The 23,452-nt window shown below is 33.7% G+C and overlaps 1 protein-coding gene across 1 annotated transcript; it reads right to left on the bottom strand.

Moving 5' to 3' along the window:
- Positions 1 to 7,067: 7,067 nt before the first annotated feature.
- On the bottom strand, positions 7,068 to 22,996 carry LOC124374009 (myosin-VIIa-like). Its single transcript, XM_046832314.1, has 7 exons — positions 22,916 to 22,996; positions 19,965 to 20,166; positions 13,395 to 13,523; positions 10,628 to 10,727; positions 8,582 to 8,679; positions 8,204 to 8,373; positions 7,068 to 7,378 (listed from the first exon to the last, which is right to left on the bottom strand). Exons 1-7 carry the CDS (start codon positions 22,994 to 22,996, stop codon positions 7,211 to 7,213), a joined length of 948 nt encoding a protein of 315 aa, XP_046688270.1. The 3' UTR covers positions 7,068 to 7,210.
- Between the last annotated feature and the right edge of the window lie 456 nt (positions 22,997 to 23,452).

Below are 23,452 nucleotides of genomic sequence, written 5' to 3'. Positions count from 1 at the left end.
AACTGTAACTATCTTTAAGAAAAAACATGCCAAATGCCTGTACTGAAAAGTTTGCCAATATAATATGATTTGATTTTGATTATACTGCAATTTCGTTGAGATTCGTTAAGTTTTCTACGCTGAATTTTAGCCACTAAAAAGGCATTTACCACCCAGACAAACATGGTATCTACATGTTCCCAATGAACTAAAAAAACTATCCCAACTTAATGTTCTGAAAATTTAAAAAATGTCACTTGACTTTAGCCAAAGTAAATCGCAAAAGTTAGCACGCCACCACCAAAGTTGTGAGAAGGGTAAAAAAGCTACCGATAGTTTTTTTTAGGTATAATCGACAGGGAATTTTGTTTTGCTAGAATAATATTTCATCACTGGAAAAAGACCAAACTGTTTCTAAATACATGTAGGACTTTTTTACACCCATATAAAAACTGGTCTTCCAGAATAAACATTATTTGGACGGCAAAATAATATAATTTTAAAACTATAATTCCAATTTAGCAGTGTGTTAAGTTTTTGTTTGCTACCATTGCCTCTCTCCAGCTGAAGAAGATGTGCAACATTTTGTGTGTTGTGCTGTTTGCCGGCTCAAAACACTGATTAAAAGATAGCAAGAGATTAAATTGTAGAGTGTTGAAAAAGTCTGTATTTGTGTAAACAATGAAAATTACTTGCTGATATCTATTTTTTTATGCGTTCCATTTTTTTTACTACATTTTATTCTAAAACATGAAAAATTAATCATTTAAAAAAACTTAGGTATTGTGTTGTGTTTTGTTATATATAAAACAATATTATTTTGAATTTTTAGTGTACTCTTTATTCCCATAAATTTACAACATGCATTATAAATTAATACAAAACTTAGATTCTAAGCTATTTGAGAAAAAATTTATTGAATTTACAAAATAATTCCTTTACAAAAATATACCACAACATAAATACAACTAAAGTTTTTACCAAACTTTTGTTATTAAAATTCAACATTTTTTATTTCTTTTTTAAGCCAAAACATAATTACTATGATATAACATTTGTTGGGTTTGCATATAAAGCAATATTTTATATGGAACCTATCAAAAAACCCATTACTTTTTTGTTAATTACCTACTTTCTTTTATATGTTTAGTGTGTACAAGTTACATCTTTTTATATAGCGTTTCCTATTTTATTTTTAGATAGTAAATTCTGCATCTTTCAGCTATTTTAGATTTTCTCAAAAAAAGTTTTGCTACATGAATAGAGAACTCGATATTTTTGTTTTTGGCTCTAAAATTGTTCAGCAAATCACTAGTTTTTGCAAGTTAATTTTGGTGTAAGGTGTAAGTTTAATGTTCAAATTCTACATACCTTGGCAATATTATATATAATATTTATACAGGGTGGTGCAGAGGAAACGCATGTTTTCCGAACCGGTAGTACGCGGCGACGGGAGTGGGTATTGACCTTGAACGAATGTTGGCAGACGGCCCATACAATGCCGTTTCAGTCGCTATGGAGCATTGGAGCGTGCAACATCGTGTGTTCGTTGTCGAGGAGTTTTTTAGAAACAATGATTCTGTAAGTCACAGTGCAACGTCTTTTTCCATCAATATTTTAGAGTTGGACGTCAAAGTGCAGTGCCTGATCGAAATACCGTACTCCGATGGGTTGCAGCGTTTAGAAGTACTGGTTCTGTGATGAAAAAGAAACCACCTGGTCTTCCCCGTTCAGTTCGTACTCCGGAAAATGTTGAACGAGTCAGAACGGCAGTTGTTACTAGTCCTAGACGATATGCTGTAGCGCTGGGTATGTCACGTCGTTCGCTTCACCGCATCTTACATGATGACCTCAAGTTCCATCCGTACAAATTAATGATCGTCCAGCAGCTTAATGAAGGGGATTTTTTACAGCGCAGAGAGTTTTGTCGCATAATGGATGAAATGTTTACGGAAGATCCCGATGCTACAGTCTTCATGAGTGATGAAGCACATTTTCATCTTGACAGTTACGTCAATGTTCAAAACTGTCTGTATTGGGCATCGGAGAACCCACAAGAATTACACCAAAGACCTCTGCACAGTTTAAAGGTAACAGTGTGGTGCTGCATTTCAAAGTTGGGTATTGTTGGACCCTATTTTTTTGAAGAGAAGGAATTGCAGTTACTGTGACATCAGCTCGCTACGTTGAAATGTTAAACAACTTCCTTCATCCAGGTTTCAGCAGGATGGTGCCACAGCTCACACGGCGAGAGCATCCATGGAAGTGGTTCGACAAATGTTCCCAGGACATGTGATTTCGAGATTTGGTGATGTTCACTGGCCCCCTCGCTCACCTGACCTGTCGATATGTGACTTCTTTTTGTGGGGATATTTGAAATCAAAAGTGTACATGAACAAGCCTCGCACACTCGATGACCTTAAGAATTCCATTTGTCAGAAATTGAAGCCGTGCCGAATGAAATGTTGGAGAGAGCCGTCCGTAATTTTCAGAAGAGGATCAATATTTGTATCCAGCAAGAAGGACGTCATCTCAAAGACATTATTTAACGAACCTAAATATGGTATGTAATTTCAAAAACTGCATTAAAAACCTATCATTTAATGCTTGTTTTTATTATTTTCAACCCAATTGTGTCCCAGTAATTCAATGTTGAAAAACATGCGTTTTCCTCTGCTCCACCCTGTATATAACAGGGTGATTCGGTTAGTGTTACCGGCACTTTCTGAGCTGATTGTACTATAACAAATAAAGAAAAAAGTTCATATAAACATGGGTCCGGAAATGCTTCCTTACTGGATTATGGCCAATTGAAGATTTCACCAAAAATTGTGTGCAGGAGGTCAAATGATTGATTTGCCGCGTGTTTATGAAGAGATATTTATAGGCGAATGGAACTTTTTCTAACGGATTTTTAGATGAGAAATTGAATAAAGTTCATCTCATAGCTGTATCTCATTTAGTTTTTTTGTTATACTACAAAAAACAGAAATAAAATAATTTTGAAAACACTTTTTTAAGGTTTAACGGACAATTATTTTGTTAAATAGGCATTGAAGACCCACATTTTTACAAAGAAACTTGCAGAAAATTTAATTCTGAAATAAAATTTATGTGCCACACGGCTATTAACAGCGAAGTATTAGTTTCTGGAATTTAATTTTACAACAAACATTCTACCAAGCAAGAAATACGTATTTAGTAAATAAACACCGTAATGTAATGATATAAGGTACACAAATAATTGATTAGCATACAATTGTAAATACGATTTTAATAGATTAATGCTCAACTAAAAAACAATAATACTATTACTTTTTAGGACTATCCAAATGGTTACATCATGTACCTACATATCTTTGTCACGTTAGGCTTTACAGAAGGTAAATTATGTTTTTATAAGTTGGTATCACAAATCAGCTGTTCAACAATACACTGCAATTTATTGAGGAATCCAAATTATTTGTTTACCAATTCTGTACTAGTTTAATGAGTGCAATTTAATACAATTAATTTACTACTCGTTTGTTAGTGAAGTGTATTTTAAAGTAACTTACTATCACAATTGCAATGCCTTTGTTATTTACAACGGAAGAATATGCCGACATGGTATTTGTCTTAGGCGTTTGTGACGGAAATGCAACCGCTGCTACTGCAGAATACCGGAAGTCGATTTCCTAATCGCAGAGTTCCAAAACCCAAAAACGATCAGTGGATCATTTCGTACCCTAAGAGTAACAGGTTAAACTTCCTAGTATTAATAATTATCGGGATTGCCCTGCCCAGAATAATGTAGATATGGAAGAGGCTATAATCATGGCTACTGAACGCAGTCCTGGTGTCAGTACACGGCGTCTTTCTAGGCGATTCGCAGTGTCTCAGTCTGAAGTATGGAGAAACTTTGCGCAAAAATAGCATGTTCCCTTACCATAAACAACAAGTTCAAAGTATTCAACCAACAGATCCTCCTCTTCGATTGGAATTTTGCAACTGGTTAATTAGAAACCGTCAACATCATAGAACCATTTTATTCACTGATGAAGCTCAATTTACCCGAGATGGCGTCAACAACCTTCACAATGAACACACTTGGGCAGAGGGAAATCCACATAGTACCAATCGTGCGCAACTTTCAACACAGATTTAGTGTAAATGTATGGTGTGGACTCATTCATGATCGATTAATTAGGACCATTCATTCTCCGAGGACATCTAAATTCCCGCATGTACCTAGAATTCCTTACAGAACAACTACCACTATTATTAGAAGATGTTTCCATTAGCAGCAAGGTGCAATATTATTTATCAACATGATGGTGCCCCTGCCCACTTTTCCTATAAATGTAACAATGCACTTAAACGAGCAGTTTCCCGGGCGATGGATTGGTCGCGGTGGACCACACACTTGGCCACCAAGATCACCAGATCTAACTCCATTAGATTTCTGTATATGGGGTTGGATGAAGAACCTGGTGTACCAGGAAAAAGTAAATACACGTGAAGAGTTAATAAATCGAATTGAAGATGGCCGCCGCACAAAAACAATCGTGCAGCGTTGCGGAGGATAACTCGATCAATCAGAAAGCGAGCTGCTAAGTGTATTGAAGTACAAGGACTGATTTTTTGAACACCTGTTATGAAAGTGGTACGTAGTATTATAAGCTTTAGATGAAAAACAATAATTTATTTAAATTGCATCCTAATAAATCTTATGTGTAGGCTACTCTATGTCATTAAAATGCGGTTTTCCTTTGCTTTGGAATTTTCTTGCTTGGTAGAATGTTTGTTGTAAAATTAAATTCCAGAAACTAATACTTCGCTGTTAATAGCCGTGTGGCACATAATTTTATTCAGAATTAAATTTTCTGCAAGTTTCTTTGTAAAAATGTGGGTCTTCAATGCCTATTTAACAAAATAATTGTCTGTTAAAACCTTAAAAAAGTGTTTTCAAAATTATTTTATTTCTGTTTTTTGTAGTATAACAAAAAAAACTAAATGAGATACAGCTATGAGATGAACTTTATTCAATTTCTCATCTAAAAATCCGTTAGAAAAAGTTGCATTCGCCTATAAATATCTCTTCATAAACACGCGGCAAATCATCATTTGACCTCCTGCACACAATTTTTGGTGAAATCTTCAATTGGCCATAATCCAGTAAGGAAGCATTTCCGGACCCATGTTTATATGAACTTTTTTTCTTTATTTGTTATAGTACAATCAGCTCAGAATGTGCCGGTAACACTAACCGAATCACCCTGTATATATATATATATATATATATATATATATATAAAAGTGTACATTGGTTGCATAAAGCATGGTTTAGAGCATGGTCAGCTCTCATGCGTATATATGGGCTTACAAGGGTTAAAAAGAAATTACTCATATTACAAGAACTTTCTGGAAATTATTATTTAATTTTTACTCCTTATTCTGTAAGTTTAGTTTAAATTTGTTGTTTTATAATACTTGTTTCATAACTCGATCAATTATTATGAAATTCTATCCATTAATTTTTAATTGTATTTTATTGAAAAAAGAGTAAATGATGCAAATTACAAACTAATGTATTAATGTGTGTGCATACATGTATGTACAGTAGAACCCCTCATATCCGGCCACCACGGGACCGAGCCCCTGGCCGGATAACGATTCGGCCGGATAAAAAACCAACCTACAGTACACAACACTTGACGAAAAAAAACAATTGTACTGTACTGTACTAACCGCACTGGAAATAATCAATGAACTGTTTACAGGTTAAACCTACTAGCTCAACTGAGGACAACACAGGAAAGTGTAAACAAATAGATACACCAAAATAACGCATGAGCCGTGGGAGACTAGTGCGTGCAACTGCGTGTCTGCAAGCCGTGGTAAATAAATTTCGATATTGGCTTCCGGGAAGTGGCCGGATAAACCGAGGTGCGGTAAAACCGAGGCCGGATATGAGGGGTTCTACTGTACTGGTATATCCATTTTATGTAAAAATATATTTTGGAATGACTCAATGCACATTTGTTGCAGACATGCTTTTCAAGCTAATGCTGATAAGGTTATTGAAAGGCAGTAGGCTGAACTGATGTTTCAACATATATTTTTTAAATGGAACAGAGTTTATGGCAAGTAACTAACAAGACTAATGAATTATCTTTCTTAAAAACACTGTATGTGAAGTCTTTGAGAGAACATAAGATAAATTAAGTCATATTCAATCAAAGGATGACAAAAACAAATAAAAACACTTGGCATAATTAAAAACAAGGATAAATGAAAGACCAAGAGATGTATAGATATAAAGATATTCATAATTTTCTCTTAATTCTTAACAGTATAGGCTATCCCAGAATTGTTCAATTATAGTAAAGTGTAATAAACAAAGTAATTGTCAAATAATCACCTCACTTCTTATTTTGTGTTTACGTCTATGCTGTATAATGTGGCTTTGTAGAAACGATAACTGGCCCTAAACATTCTAAACGTGATGAAATTTGGTACAAAAATAAGTTTTTACAAATACCTTAGCTAAGTTCCAATATGGCACTTGATTAAACTAAAGATTCACAATTCCATTATTATGAACTATGAACATTGAAAACATGACATCTATTGTCATAATATATAGAAGGAGAGCTCTAGAAGGACAGTCCAGGAAATCTAGATTTCTCGTAAAAATCCAGAAATAATCACATGGAAATATTGTCATTATCAATTTATTAAAAGTTTTTTTTTAGATAATTCAATATGCATCCTATTACTTCATTAGTAAATGTTATACAATAATAATTGTTTTTATTATAATTTGACTAGCCTAGATGAACACTTTAGTTTACAGAGAATTTATTATTTTAGTTTAACATGTTATTTACCTTATTTTAGTCACGTTTTCACCATCTACAAAACAGGCTCTATGTAGAGGCAAAAGGACAACACGTGAACTTGTACATTAAAAAAATTCAACACTTCTTGTCAACTTTGTTAGTTTTTTATTTTTTCATCTGGTTTTGGCAAAGTTATTACTACTAATAGAATCTGGAGCTCCCTCCTTAAAAGAATTTGTTTTGTGTTTTAATAGTATTTTTTGTTTGAATACATTCTTTTTGGACAGAAAAACATGAAATGTTGGAGTATTTAAGTTACAGACTTATAAATGTAAATTGCACCATTTCACCAAATTTGCATTGATCAAATACAGTAAAGCACTGGCACATGTTACTATCACACGCCATTATTGCGAGGCCCGAGAAGTGATGTGTAGGACGTGATGAGGTCGTCCATCTTGTAGCCGAGAGGGGTCACGCATACGAGCCGCACAGAGCTTACGTCCAGTGAGAACGTTGACTTTGTAGTGGTCCAAACTGGTCACCTCCGTGAATGGATACAGAGTCAATGGCTCCTAGTCAGGTTATAAATTATTTTGTACATCATTACAATCATTTTCTTATTCATACATCAAATTTCACAATTGTATTTATGTAAGAAAACAGTGTTTTCCAATTTATTAATAATACCTTACATTTTATTAATGTTTACACAACTTTATTTATTTAATTTATTTCAATCTTACATGAAGGAATTAATATAGTTCAAACTGAGCTAAACCATTCACTGTATATATTAGGTATAACTAAGAAAACGCTGTGCCACTATATACACAGAAGTTTCTTACTACACCAGTTCCCACTACCTTAAAGTGAAATGTCCCCGAGTTTTACACCATAAGAAAAAGCTCAAACACATTTACACTTTTTTGCCATTGAATTATGTAAAGTGTTTCATATTAAAAGTGTAAATAGTATGCATCGTTAGACTTTTGAGATTTTCTTGCAAATTATGCTTTTTGAGTATTAAATACTATTGGTATTTTACTTACGTGAAGAAGTTCTTTATAACCAATAACACTATTAATCATTTATAAGCTTGTTAATCATACATTTAAATTGAGACATCTACCATGAGTGTCACACAAAAAAAATAGAGCATAAGTATTTGGCATTGAACACTTTCCTTGTGGAAGAGGCTAAAATTCAAAATCGGTGCCAGTACAGTGGGTGATTTTCAAAGGATTTAAGCTGTTTAAAAAACATATTTTAAAGGAGCACACAACTGCCTTATGGGAGCTAAAAATCAAGATGATTGCCAGTACAGCAGGTGTGGCTCTTAAAGATTTCAGTTGTTTAAAAAAAAACATTATTTTGAAGGAGCACACAACTGTACATACCCTAGTTTGCCTGTCGAGGATGAAGATCCCATTCTTGTTAATCGCGATGGTGATATTTTCAGGGAACCGCTTCTCAGTTGTTTGTTTCACGTCGAAAAACGATGATCCAAATGTTGACCAAGGGAAGACAAACCTCAAGTAGTTAATTTTGGCATCCTCAGATGTCATACCTTCAAAAAAATAAAGTCAGTCCCAGGCTTTGATACTAAACAGTTTAAAAAATATATGAGAATCAAATAATTTTTATTTTTAGATTAAAAAGTAGTTTTTTTAGTTTACTGCTTATGTAAAGACTTATTTTATCAAAGGCAACACATATAATTTATATAATTAACAAAACACAAAATTGAATTTCAAAGAAAATCATACAAGACTAACCCATTTGTTTTTTGTAAACCTCAGAGATTGCCTTTTTCCACTCCTTGTTAGACTGTAATTTCAGATGGTATGGAGGCACTAACTTGGCCATAAGCTTTCTGCAACCAAAACAGTCCCATTAAAAATATTTATATTAATTATTGTATATTATATGTATACTTAATTGAAACATAAGCAATACATGCAATTTTAATCAATAATAGCTGCTTACAACAAAATATTTCAACTTTGTTTAGTTATTACAGAGATATTAGCAATCACAACCAGTTTTCAATATTATATAAGACAAAAATCTATTTCAATTAACATCCAAAGAAGAATAATACATTTGTGTTACTATGTTCATTTTAGTATCAAGAAGTTTGCACTCAAGACTGAAGTTGTATAATTATTGACATATCAATATGAAGAAAGGTATAGAATTTTTAATAAGAATCATTCAACATGTATATTTAACTGATCAACCAACATTTCCAATACCCTAGAATTAATGCTTAACACATTCAGTGCTAAGCGGGACCGTTCGGTCCCGCCCGAGCGTCTCAGCACCATTCACGGGGTGCGCGCGGGACCTATCGGTCCCGCTGGGCATTGCTGTTTTGCTCTCGGCACTGTTTAGGCAGCACTGCAAAGAGGCCCTTTCTGATAGCGTGAGCATGTTGGGCCGGTTTCGTTCTTTGTTCTAGTGTGCATAGTTTCTCGGTTCAGCTAACTATAGTTGTTTTCATCTAGTGCTGTGTTTGCTATTATTTCGTGATTGTTGTTAGCAAAATAAAACAATGGCTGGGACATCTAGAGACCCCGAGGTAGTTTGTAATACATTACCAATGATTCGTGATGATATAACAAGTGCCATAACAATAAGATGCACAATAATAATAAAAAAAAACAATAACAATAACAAAAAGTGTTTGGTATGATGTACATATTGTAAATAAGACGTGTTAAAAAACTACAAAGAAGGGAGGGGATGGTTGTAAATAATAAAATGATATACTATTAGTGCCTTTCACTGAAAATTATCTTGTTTTTGAGTGTGAACTCATGTATAAATCAACGAAGACCTGCAGCCAGGACAACGGGACCCATCGGTCCCGCAACATATTACATAATTTTAGGAGTCTTGGGAACATAATGCCTAATTTCTTGTCTGCACTACCATCAACAGTCATAAGGTTACGTGTACACCCCTAAATAATACAATAGTTCTTGTAATAAATGTCATTTTCAGGTTCAATGGACATTGGTCCATGCTGACGGGACCCATCGGTCCCGCAGTATAATGATGTCAAAAAAAAATGTAAATAAAGGTCAAACATAATCTTTTATGCTTTTATGTCACTTCTGCAAGTTATATCTTCTAATTAAACAAATTTAAAAAATTAGCACCGGGGTTTCGCTAACACTCAAATGCTTAGCAGTGAATGTGTTAAAAATGTATTTGAAAAATCACAGTATTATGAGAATAACAATTTATAATGCCCATCCTACCAAAATCAAACAAATTAATTAATGCTTTTACTTAAATTTTTTTTTGTTTAAAATAGTATTATTCTATAATTTAATATTTATTGAAATGATGACATCAACATCAGCATTTATTCAAAGTGGTTATACACTCAAATAAGTTGAATTTTCAATCATAAGCACATTTTTTGTGTTGACAATGTCACATGTTTTTCTAGATTTGCTAGGAATAAAGAAATATTCTGTTTCGATAACTTTAAAAGATATTAGGACTATGGATGTTTGCTACTTTTATTTTTGTAAAAATCTTTAGCTAAACATTTTGAAAAACTTATCTGCTATCTCTCTCATGTTTCAAATCCTAAAAGTTAAGGTTGAGATGTAAAAAAGTCAACATTAATATGAACATGTACAAGTAAAACTTCAGAATACATCAGTTAAATTTGTCATAGTAAATTAGAAAATATCTCAATTTTATTCATATGTCAAGAACTAATCAACTATTATGGCACTTTATTTATTTTTTTAAATATGTACTTGTCATAAAAAATATGCTATATAATATTTATAACTTCTCACTTTGAGTCATCTAGAAGATCTAACTTTCTGTCTCCATTGTCTGCTCTGAAAATCAATGCTCCCAGGACTGCAGCATCAGACTTTGAACACTTCTGATATCCTGAAATGTCCATCATTTCATTACAGGTTAATAAGAAAATTCTACAATAACATGTAAGTAATTACTCCTTTAAATTAAACGTTATACTCATATGACAAAATTGATAAAACCTTGATTTAGCATGATTTTTTTTATTTTATTTTTATTATTTCAACGGCATAACCATTTCAACAAGTAAGTTTCAATTTTATCTACATGCATAACAATTGACCAAAGAAACTAATTAGTAGACAAAAACAAAAACAATAGAATATGCAACCAGTAAACAAATTAATAGATACATAATGAAACAAATAGATATGAATTGTAAGATGCATAACTAGAAAGTATAAATAGATAACAAGTAATGTGTAACAAATAAATGGATAAATATATAACAATAACAAAGAAAGATGCTTAACAAGAACGATGCAAAACAAGATATGAACTATGACGTAGTAAACAGTTAACTGTGATAATAAAATAAAAGACTGAGACACAACACAGGCAGGGTAGGTTGTAGAGACGAGCCAATAATAATAAACAGCTACAGTGATGCAAGCCGGCTTTTGATTGCAGATTTGGATGCGATAAAGATGTCGAGGGTGGATGGAATGTTGTTCCCTAGCCGCTGAATCCTCAGCATTGGGCCATTTGCTGCATAAGAGGAGGAAGCTGCGACCTTGGTGAAAGATTCATGGCTCTGGTTCCAAACGATGCCTTGAAGTTGATTTTTTCTAGAAGGTCAGGGCAGTCCAACTCAGTGTTGATCAAACAGTAGAGAAAACATCACATCCTGAATACAGCGTCTAGAACTGAGTGATTGTGGTGTTTCAGGAAAGTAGGCAATATCTTGTATGGGGACCTCTGTGTATCTATAACCAAGACGAACCCCAACAAGTTGCAAGAAACGTCTCTTGTATCTTCTCAATATCATCCACTGCTGGTGCGGTGACCAAACAACGCTGCAGTACTCGAGATGGGGTCTGACATGTGCATAGTACAAAATCTTCAATGAGTGAATGTCGTTAAAGGGCTTGGTGAGTCTCAGTATTAAGCCCAAGTTGCGAGCAGCCTTATTGCATATATTACTGATATGATAAACCCTTTGCTGTTTACTATAGATATTTTTCCATCTAAACTGACAGAAAAATAGAATTAAAAAACCAAAACACTATTTGTTGATGAAACATAATGCTTGTGATCTTAAATATACTGTACAAAAATAAAATAAACTTGATACACAAAGCCCTCCATTAGCTGTGGCTAAAGCACCTCAACTCCAAATAAAATTTTACTCAATGATGTAAAAACTACTGGACTGATTATAACGAAATTTTACACGGTCCTTTTTATGCTGGTTACATTTAGAGCTAATTCTATTTCAAAATCCCTCCGGCTACGCATCACTGGTCTTGAAAAACTCCCTCAACATTCCATTATACTATTATTAAGTAGACTTAAACAGCATATAGTCAATGTGTTTTAATAACATGTCAAAGTCAGCAACAGTAAGTATAATAATTTATACACATTTAAACAGACGATAGTAAATGTTTGTTGTTATTCATAATTCAAAGTCGATTACACTTTACAAATGTCATGTTATGTGCAGAAGCTTTTCTTTATCTGGGTTTGTTTGTATTGGAATTTTTTAATCAATTGCAGAAAAATGCCATTATTTCATCATAAGTTTGTTGACTAAACATGCTAACGACTTAGAATTTAGTCTCCCTTTAGACCTTACAATTTCTCCTCACTAGCCTAAAATAGTTCAATTTTTATTGAAATCGTCAAAGCAATCCAATAAAATATCATGAAACATTGGAGAGAAATTTTCAGAGGTACTTATAAAAAACAGTGTTACTCTCCAACTTCAGAGCCCCATCTTTAAACTTAAAATCTATAATGAATCAAGAGATTAGAATACCTTTCAGTTTACTATCACTTATCTTAGTATTGTTTGGAATTCCATTTCATTTTAATATATTCACAGTTTCCTTGTTTTTTAAAATGAAATTGTGTGCAATGGATGACGCAGGTAACTGCTAGTGTTTTATAAATACTTACATATATTTGTTTCTGAATACAGTGTTTCTGGTAAAATAATTTATATGAATTCAATTTGTTTTGTATGAGAAAAATTTTTATTTTAAGACTGGCAGTTTAGGGATAATTTAGTGCTCTCCTACTTAATAGGAAGATTACACAGATTCAACTAAAGCACATTCCTTGCAGATGCCTTATAAACTATTAAACCTATTTTGCCCAACTTGTAAAGTTTCACTTTATAATCTTGAGAAATAATTAAGAATACAGTTCAATTTATATAATATCGATATCTGTATTTTCATAAATAAATAGAGAGTGTTTTTAAAGTTCACTTTCCTTTCATTATACAGATTATGGCTGTATTGGAAAAAATTCAGAAAACTAATACCTACAAAAAGCACAATTAAGAAATTTATTTTATTTCTAACAGCAATTTTGTTTAGAAAATAGACAAGTTTACTTTAAAAACATTTGGAACCATTATACACATTAAATGAAAAATGTAGACAACAAAAGCTTAATAATTCTACTGTAAAGATACTTTTCAACATACTCTAGCTGTGTTCTGGATTGGAAATACTAATTTTACAGCGAAAAAATTATTCTTGAAAAAAAATTCACAACTCATGTGATTACCTAAAATGTACTTGGGGACTTCTTGAGGGTAGTGACAGACCACATCAGCAATTCTATCTTTGCCTGGAACCATCGTAAGCCAGACTTTCCGCATGTACATCAGCTCGTACAGGAATCTCTGGGACTGACCTGACACAAAAAGACTTTGTTAAAATCACAGCCATCATACAACATGAGTATAAATTATTAGAACTTAAATAGATTATTGGGTATTTAGTTGACAAGACCAGCATGTTTCATCGATTTTATCATAATCTATCATTTCCACTGTTTCTTTTTGTTGAGACAATGTGTTTCACCTTCACGACCGCAAGCAAATAGTAGAGCTGAAGCAGCTCAAAAATGGACAAACAAAAACAGCCAGATCATCTCCCCTGAGAGTAAATAGGGGTGATCCTCAAGGTTCGGTACTGGGTCCAGTGCTGTTTGTGCTCTATACTGAAGACCTTACTAGATACTTAGAGGCCTTCTGCCTCCCTATCATGTATGCTGATGACACCGTCCTGATCACTAACAACAGATCAGTTGAAGCATTGGGAGATATCAACCTACATTGCGATGAATATGGCACATGAATATTGTATTAACAACGACCTTGTACTTAATGAAGACAAAACAAAACAACTGTCAGTAGGGCGACATAAGAATGATGTATATGACCTACCCAACTTACAATCTGTAACATCCATTAAACACCTGGGTTTAATCTTGGATGACCGGCTCTCATGGCGTAGCCAAATCGACTCTTTATGCCAGAAGCTGAGTTCCTCTCTATTTGCTCTGAAAAGAGTCAAAGCGACCTGCACCAGTCCAGCAATTAAAACTGCCTATTTTTGCTTTATTTGAGACCCACATTAAGTATGTGATCATTCTTTGGGGTGCCTCCTCTGCCAGTAACCTCCAGCGGGTGCTGGTACTCCAGAAGAAGGCAGTTAGGTGCATGGCCAGTCTTCAATATCGTGAGAGCTGCAGGATTGCTTTTAAGCAATTGGGAATTTTAACTGTGGACATCTTTATACATAATGGAAGTCATCCTGTATGCCAGTAGCCTTGGGTTGCCCAGGAACGCCAATGCTCACAACCACAACACCAGATTTGCGGATGATTTTGCCCTTCCAGCACACAGAATGAGCCTTTTTCGCCATGAAACCGTCCTACGCTGGTGCAAGGCTGTACAATTTACTACCACCTGAAATCAAGAAGGGGAATCACATTTCCTTAAAGCAGAGACTACGTAGCTGGCTCATCTCCGAAACCATCTACAGCCTGGAGGAATTTATTGAGAGAGCAAGGAGTGCACATCTCAGATGAACTTTTCCAAAATTGCTCTACTTATCTCTTCTAAAGTTTATTTCTGAGTTATAACTGTTTTAAATATTGACGCTATACTGTTCTTTACGATCATGTAAATAAAGAGATTTGTCTATTGTCTATTGTTTATGAAATATTACATTCATAACGATTGTGTAAAAGAGTTCAACTGACATACTATTACTCATCATTATACTGTTCCTGTTTTTATTCTGTTCCCTGCTGGAATACTGCACAAGAAGCATTTCTTCTATAACAACTGCGCATTGTGCAAGTAGTTCTAGCATTTTCTACTAGATGTCAGCACTTCCTTGACCCTCTGTCATGAGTGTTTGCACCTTGGTGTGCTCGCTGTAGTCGCACAGTGCAGACAGCTACTGCATGTTGTTGCATGTCACCCATCTTGGGAGTATTTTATGGTAATAGTTTTTTTGCATAAAACAGTTTATATCTAAAATCTACAAACCTGCCTCTATGTAAAACAGCATAAAATTAGCCTAACAACATAATTTTAGACTAAAAAAAAATTGTTAAGGGGTTAAGGTTAGAATCATCAATTAAGATTAATTCATGTTTTAACACACCTTTCTATCCAGTTCTAAAATTGGAAGCAAATATATCCCTACTTCCAGGTCAAAACATTGAATAATGCAAATCTATCCCTAAACTGTTTAATGCAATCCAGAAAAAGCTTAATGTAGTTTCAAAAATTAACTTTTATTGGGTCCTATTTCCACACTGTTTTTGACAAATCACTTAATTGGTCATATTAATGAGACATATAGTCTGGTCTCAAAATGGCCAGATTAGAATGAACATACTATATGCTTACAAATTAAGTGATACTAACAACAAACAAAAACACATCCAAAACTGAAGCACATGTTGAAGTGTTTATTTTTATTGCATTCATAATATGAATGTCTCTTTTATATTGGATTAAATTGAAACATCTTCCCAAAATATCAGTTAAAAACCTGAGATGGTCTTTAAAATAACTTTCTAAGAGTGTAAATAAATGTAGCTATTAAAAGTGGTGCAAACTGGTTTTGGTTGTGTTAATTAGGACAAGATAAGTATAAGAATCACAGAACCTAAACACAACTTCTTCTTTAAGTAACAAAGAAAATAAGGAAAAACGTAATTTTTTATTTCATGGGGGAATTATTGCATAAGTACCAGTATTTAAGTATTAAATTAGGAAAGTCGAAAGTTTAATAACCTGGTACAAGAAAATACAGCTGAAGATAAGGATGGAAAATTTTTATGTGGACAAGTATGTGAATTATAACCTGAAAAAATGACGTGTTTAATAAGTTATTACATACATTAAGATAAATGTATTACATGAGAGAAAATACATGTTAATTTCCCTTAACCCTTTCCCCGCTTGGAGCGGTAATGTTTAGAATGTCCACAGAGATCGGTATGGGCAGCACAGTGTTGGCCACCGCCATTTTCCTCTAGCGCGCGCATATATTTTAGAGTCGCCGTCCTCAGAGATCGGATGGTCAGCTGTGCTGTCCGTTGAATAATCCTACTAGCGCTAGGATGGACAGCAGCGTTGACCACAAATTATAAACTCTCTTTTTTTTCATTCTGACGTATTTTTTTTATAATACAACGCATTAAGATCAATCAGCTGTTTCATTACAAAGCTTGGAAATTGATCATCTGGTCAATATTGCATTCTAGGCTTTCGTTTTAGCGCGCTTTTAACCACATTGTCACTAGTGAGTTAACCTACACGGCATTATTAGAATGGATTGTTTATTATTCTTAGTATTGTGCAATTTTATTAAATATTAGTGTAAATGAAGTTTTGTAGATATCAGTGTAAATATAACTGTAAAAAAAGTGTAAATATATCAGTATTAATACCTGGTTTTACTGGTATTATTATTAATAACTGGTATTAGAGCTTGTTGGCGATGTAAGGAATGAAAATAAAAAAGGAAGACCATCCCAATTGCAAGACATTTTCCCGACTAAATGGGAAACTTCATCTACCATAATCCTCTTGAAGGTAGAAAAGTGAAGAATTGCGTCGTGTGTAGCAGCAGAGCACAAGGCGGCACCAGGAAAAGGTGAAGTTTTATTGCAAAACTTGTGAAATATGACCCCGGTCTTCACATTGGTGTTTGTTTTGAAAAGTACCATTCGTCTCAGATATTTTATCAACAAGATGACAACTAGCCTGCAGTTAAATTTGTATTCGGAAAAATAATAAACAGTTAAATTTTATTTGTTATCATGTTATAATTATTTACTGTCACATTATTAATACTCATTGTAACTCATGTTATAGTTTATAGAAATATAACATTTCCATTGTAATACTTTTCGCCTACATTATTATTTACCTTTGGACCTTTAAAATCCATTTAACTTTTTAAAAGGCACAGTATCAATGACGCGGCGAAAATAAATCCGAGCTGGTGGGGACGCAACAATGACATGGCTGCTGTTTGCACGCAGGCGTCCATAGTGGACAGCACCGCTGCCCATCCGATCTGAGTGGACAGTACGCGCTAAAATAATGCGAGCCTACGAGAAGCCATATTTGGTCAGCACTGCTGCCCATCCGAGCGGAAAGGGTTTAAGTCATTCATTGTTCACATATATATATATATATATATACTGGGATATAGGTCCTTATCTTCTGCCATTGTTATGTACACCTCATTTCTAGATGCTACAAATTATTACTTTAAATAAGTACAATGACTCATGAAAAGAAAGAACTTTTATATTTTAAATAGCTGTAACTAATTTTTTTAAATTAAATAAAGTTAACTCAATTGAAAACCAATACCACCTTAACTACAGACTTTTTTGTTTTAAAATGAATTATGAACAGCAATAGTGTAAAATGTATTTGAATTAAAAATGAAGAAAAACATTTAAATACCAAAATTGAACATTTATTGCAATCTATATTTTTTTGTAACTATATGTAGTTTTTTTACTACTAGTTACACAGCCATATTTAATATTCAACCAAGAATATGTTTGACTGAAGAAATAGCGTGTTCTTTGCTTTGTGGATTTGTTTAAAACTGCTTGGTACAGTAAATCAGTATATTAAATAAAGTCAATAATTTAACATGACCTTTACATAATCTATAGCACCTGTTCACCAAAACTAACAACAAATTTAATGCTAACATGGTTTTAGATAACACTGATAAACAATGCATTAATTAAGCAAGAGTCTCTTGTAACACACAACAGCCCAATGTATGTAGGTCAATGGAATCGAGTTAAGATAAAAAAACTCATGTGGGGCAACATTTGGCTGATTTTGAAATTATAGATTTATTCAACAACTTTTAACAAAATTAAATTTAGACAGTCATTTTCTCAATTACTCTTTCATTTTAATGATGGATATGGCAAGTTTTGAAATAATACTTACTCGCCACTTTTTTGTAATATTAGACCACTGTAATGGTGCAGTACACGAATGACACCTACCTCTTCATATAGGCAAACATTGGTATAACTCCATTAGATAAATATAACCAAACATTTCTCGAACTGTTAACATGGTTGAAAAAAAAGTATTTACAATTAAACACAGGCAAATCAAAATTTATCCCTTTTTCCACGCCCAGAAAAAAACTAGTAAATTATCTTTTTGTATCACGTGAAATTTTAATTTGTTAAGTACAAAATACTACTCTAGTTACAGTGATAATGGACCAAAAATTAAACTAAAAAAATTTGGTTAGAAAGAATGATATGGGGGGGGGGAGAGGGAAGATCAATTCTATGTGTTCCATATGTTACGTAAAAGATCACTAGAATATAAAACTATTGATTCTTGATTCTTTTTACTTCATCAGCATCGTTGAAGTGCTTCCTGCCAAGATGATCTGTCAGCTGCTGTAAAAGAAGGATATTGTTCAAAACAAGATTGGTGCTGTACAGCAGGTGATTCAAAACTTGCCAGCTGACAGTCAGTCATTTTCTGAGTCTGGACAGCAATGTAGTTTTTTACTATTAGTTACACAGCCACATTTATTATTCAACCAAAAATTTATTTTACTGAAGAAATAGCCCTGTTCTTTGCTTCATGGATTTGTTTAAAACTGCTTGGTACAGTAGATCAGTATATTAAATAAAGTCAATAATTTAACATGTTAAATAACATTAAGGTAACATTTAAGCAATGTGGTGCCTTATATAGTCAAGGGGGAGCAAAAAAATTGTTTATCAGCATTACTGCATCATTTGTTGTCAACCACTTTACAGAGCTTATTCGGTGTTTATTGATGTTCGTCCCTCACAAAGTACATCAGCAAAACACCACGCCTGTTCCAAAACACAATTGTTATAGTTTCACACTGTGACAACATTTATTTGGCTTTGACTTTGACAGGAGAAATGGGAGGAGCCATTCCATAGCTTGTAACTTGGACTTAGGGGAGTGATATGGAATAACCATATTTTATATGTGTCAATTTGACTCAAACATGCAATCCCCTTTTTTGTCACAAGGACTCAAAAAGGTCAATGATCTGTCAAATCTCTTAGTAGTTTAGAGTCCTCTGTTAAGAGTTTAGGCACCCATTAAGAACACAATTTTTTGAATTTCAGATTATCTGGCACAACTTTAAGGGAAAATCTTTTAAAAATTCCTTGGATAGTCCATATTATGAATCTTCTATCCTCACAAATTTCCATTTCAATTACACTGACCAAATCTTCAGTCATCACAGATGATAGATCTGAAAGTTCCTCATCATAAACATTTTCCATGGCCATCACTGAACACTTTCTCTCTCTTTCTGACCCATTTATGCGCTTTACCTTCGCTCACTGCACTATCACAACAAACTTTATGAAGCTGATTATGAAAGTCTGCAGCCTGAAACGTTTTTCTAACATTAAAAAAACATCATCGACTATATTCATAATTCATAAAGCAATTCATAATCTTGAATATTTTACAGATGCACAGTAAAGCGTATAGGATAGCTACAGCTGGTAAACATATACTTATTGCTAATAATGCGTGCTTATTCACAAGGATTCAATTAATAATTATTTAGGAAAAAAGATGTTTTACATTGCTAGAATATGTATATTAATGTAATATTGTACAAAAACATTACATACCTTGTTTTACTAACTGAATTAGAAGTTTATGGTGTAGACCAATCACCATTTATATTTTGTCAAGAGTAACTTCTATTTTGAAGACACTTGACACATTTGTTTTATAGTGTCCATATTTACCCTTGAGTATTTTACCTTTCTTGAAAGAAGAGTCACTTGCGACCCAAGAGCAGATTTCTTGGATTGAGTCAAACAGGAATTCCTCATTTGCCAGTGCAACTGTCTTGTCTCGGATAGACACCACCAAACAGAACCCTTCAGCTGACTGAAAGTTCAACCGGTCTCCTATATGCTGAACCAAATCTCCGATCCGAGTTGTTGAATTCACTTCGAATCTCTGTAATAGCACATTATAAAGCATTAAAATCAGACACATCTGGGGCAATTACTATTGTTAAATTACCTTGTTACTGGATGGTTGTTATATAGATTCGACATATTTATTCTTGCAATATATTTGTTCTGTTATTAATTGTTTCACTTAATAGTGAGGTTATTTTTGTAATTTTGCGTGAAGCTGATATCAGTTTAAGTCTATACCATTGGTTTCGGATCATGATACAAATTATTTAACAATTATAATATAATATTTTCACTTACTAATGAAATAAAATTTTCTGGAGGACAACTTTTATTATATTAATATTAATAAATTAGTTTTACATAACAAATGTCGTTAAATACTCTATCAGGATAGAAACGTCCATAGAGACCAGAACTTGTTACATAGGTTCCTCATGGTCCAACAATAACAATACTGATTTTTGAGGGTTTGAAGAAGAATCATTCTGTTTTGTTGATCTGTTTGTTCTATATAATAACTTTTAATTAAAAACGGTTCTAGAGAACTTGAAACTTGATAAATATAGGTTCACTGTAGGTCCACGAAAGAATTCTAATTGATTTTTGTAACCAAAGTGTAAAAAGGGCAGTCAAGTTCGGGTTCGTCGTCTTGCAATTAAATCTTTTATTTACCATTCTGTTGGCCCCTTCGATTAAATCCGTTTTGTTTTACAATTTATTGATATTGGGTTCTATTAACAATTGGGGCTACAAAAATTGGAGATGTAATTAAATTTGGTTTTTAATATTAAAATTATTAGATTAAAACTACTGTATATTCTATCAGTAATGGCAATTTTTTACCCTGTTCGGTGAAAGTTGGGAGGAAGCAGAATCGTGGTGTGGGTAAATGGGGGACCTTATGTTGCATGGCCTGTCACCTCTAGTCCAGTGTGGCGGAATGTTTACGATTCCCTATGAGTCAGGACACTCCTACATGCCTTCTGCAGTGAGGTCATACGCCATTCGGGTTGTTTTCCCGACTTTGACAGAAACAGCTCGCAAACTCCTGAGGGACAATCAGTCTTATTAGAAATTATTTGCAATAAATCCATATCTCGTGATTTTCATGTGAAGGTAAATTTTCAATTCCTTTTGTCTAACCATCGTAAAGCACCAGGTAAAAAAAAGTAGTTGTTATTACTAGCCTACCGGGTAAAAAATTCTTGCACATTTGTAGTAGGAAAATTCTCTTTAAAAAAAGTGATTATACGTAATATGTAGGACTGGGTAAAAGTGGGTCTGCTGTTGTGAAAGTGGAGTGTCCAGGAAGGGTGCTGATCAGTTTTGTGTCCCAATTATATTATAAAATCAGTTTTCTATAAATTATATTTCTCTCGATGCCTAAAACTTTAGCAATAATTCTTGATGACATTTTAATGTCTTCTCAAATAAAGTTTTGCTCAGCATAGTATTTTCAATTGTGATTTGTCTTAAAACTAAATATCTTCTGCGTGATTTCAATCATGTTGTCACCTCCAAAATATCGTGCGATTAGTAGCATATAGTATCTCAAACTCAATTAATGGAGTTCCCAAGGATTGTCAAGGATCATGTTTATTATACACATAGTTATTTATATAAACAGGACTACCCATATTTTTTTTTTTTTTTGTTCACTTAGGAGACAAGAAGACTGAATAACCTCCTCATTGTCTACCTTAGTCCCTTATAAACGGACCTTTGGCTCTTGCTTCCAGTTATATGACGGTTTAGTGACAGTATAATTAAGGATGGGATGGAGTTACCACCTCTCAGTCAAGACCCTCCATGAAAAGACACGGATAGCAAGAGACTCTATATTCTGCCTGTGACAGTCGTCACACTTTAAAGGCAGGGAGTCACACGCTAGCTTTGTTCCAGGCCAATGCGACATAGGGAAACAGAATTACTTCCCTAATATCGTTAGGTTAGCACTCTGCCTTTAACACTTAAAAGAGAACTCCACCCTATTTCCAACAGACATTTCTTCGCCGTAAAACGTAAACTCAACCCATTTGACCCTAATATCTCGAAAATTTGCAAATTAGTGATTTTTTGTGGCCACTTCCTGGGACATCAATACAGTTTGCCCTCAGATGTAAGTGACACGATCCGGTTTTTGCTGTACCCAGAATAGAACTTCATCTGGAATTTATTAAAGTATAATATCCAGACCAGAAGTGAAACCCTAAGGTGTGTAAAGGAGTATCAATCCTACAAATATGGCCAATTTCAGAAAATGATATTTCTACTGTTCTAGTTAATCTTTCCTTAAAAACGAAAACGAATTATTAATCTACTACAACTCAGTTGCCATGTTCACATTTAAATGGCATGATCGTACATACACTTTAAGGACTTCACTGGAAGGTGCAAACAACCCTGTGGCAAGGCACATTAGTTCCCACCCTTTCTCTTCGCTGTTAAGTGATTTGTTATACAGTTAATTTGTTTTTTATTTTTTCATCAGCTGGCAGAACAACTCATCTCTTAACACACTCCTATAGCAAAAACAGAGCATAACAACCTGGAATAAAACAAATCTTTTATTAAATTGTAGAATTTTATTTTTCTAAGTTTTCTACTTAATTTTAAAATGTCTAATACGATTTTTCCCAATTCTATTGACAACCCGATGTTTTTTAAATAAAAAAAAAAAAAAAAAAATTAATCCAAGATTCTTAAAACATATCCTTTAAATCCATATATATGGGAAAACAAACACTTCCATGGCAATTTATCGTTATTTATAAATAACATACATGTTCCATAAGGTCCTTGGAATATTGATCTCGGTTAATATCTATGTCTGTTTTCCAGGCAGGTATTGGCAGATCCCCCATATAACTTGAGATACACTCATGTATCCAGTAAACCAAGCAAACATCCTTACTGGGGATGTGATTGCAGAGATTTGTGAAGAGGCAACCGAAGAGGCTGGGGGGAGTGTTGCCATAGATTCTCCAAACCCAAAGGTTCTCTATTAAGAAATTTAGATTATAAACCACTTATTCCTCAATGTAAGTGTTAAATTAGAGAGAAAAAGGACAGGAATCTTACTACACAAAAAAAAAATCTTCTTACATCAGCCATTACCTGAAAGATTTCTTACAATATTGCTCCAGGGTGTGTTTGTTCTCCATGGGGATGATCCTTTGAATTGCCTTCGCTCTGAGGGTACCATCCAGTGCTCCTCTTTATTAAAGTGAGCCTGTCCAACACAAATAGCATTACATACATTCTTAAAATATGATTAAGAAAATCTATCACATCAGACTCAACATTGTTTTTGGTGGAGG

The sequence above is a fragment of the Homalodisca vitripennis genome, unplaced genomic scaffold (assembly GCF_021130785.1).
Source record: "Homalodisca vitripennis isolate AUS2020 unplaced genomic scaffold, UT_GWSS_2.1 ScUCBcl_6991;HRSCAF=14480, whole genome shotgun sequence".
NCBI lineage: Eukaryota > Metazoa > Arthropoda > Insecta > Hemiptera > Cicadellidae > Homalodisca > Homalodisca vitripennis.
Note: the sequence above shows the minus strand (reverse complement) of the source record. Positions and strands in the feature narration are given on the sequence as shown.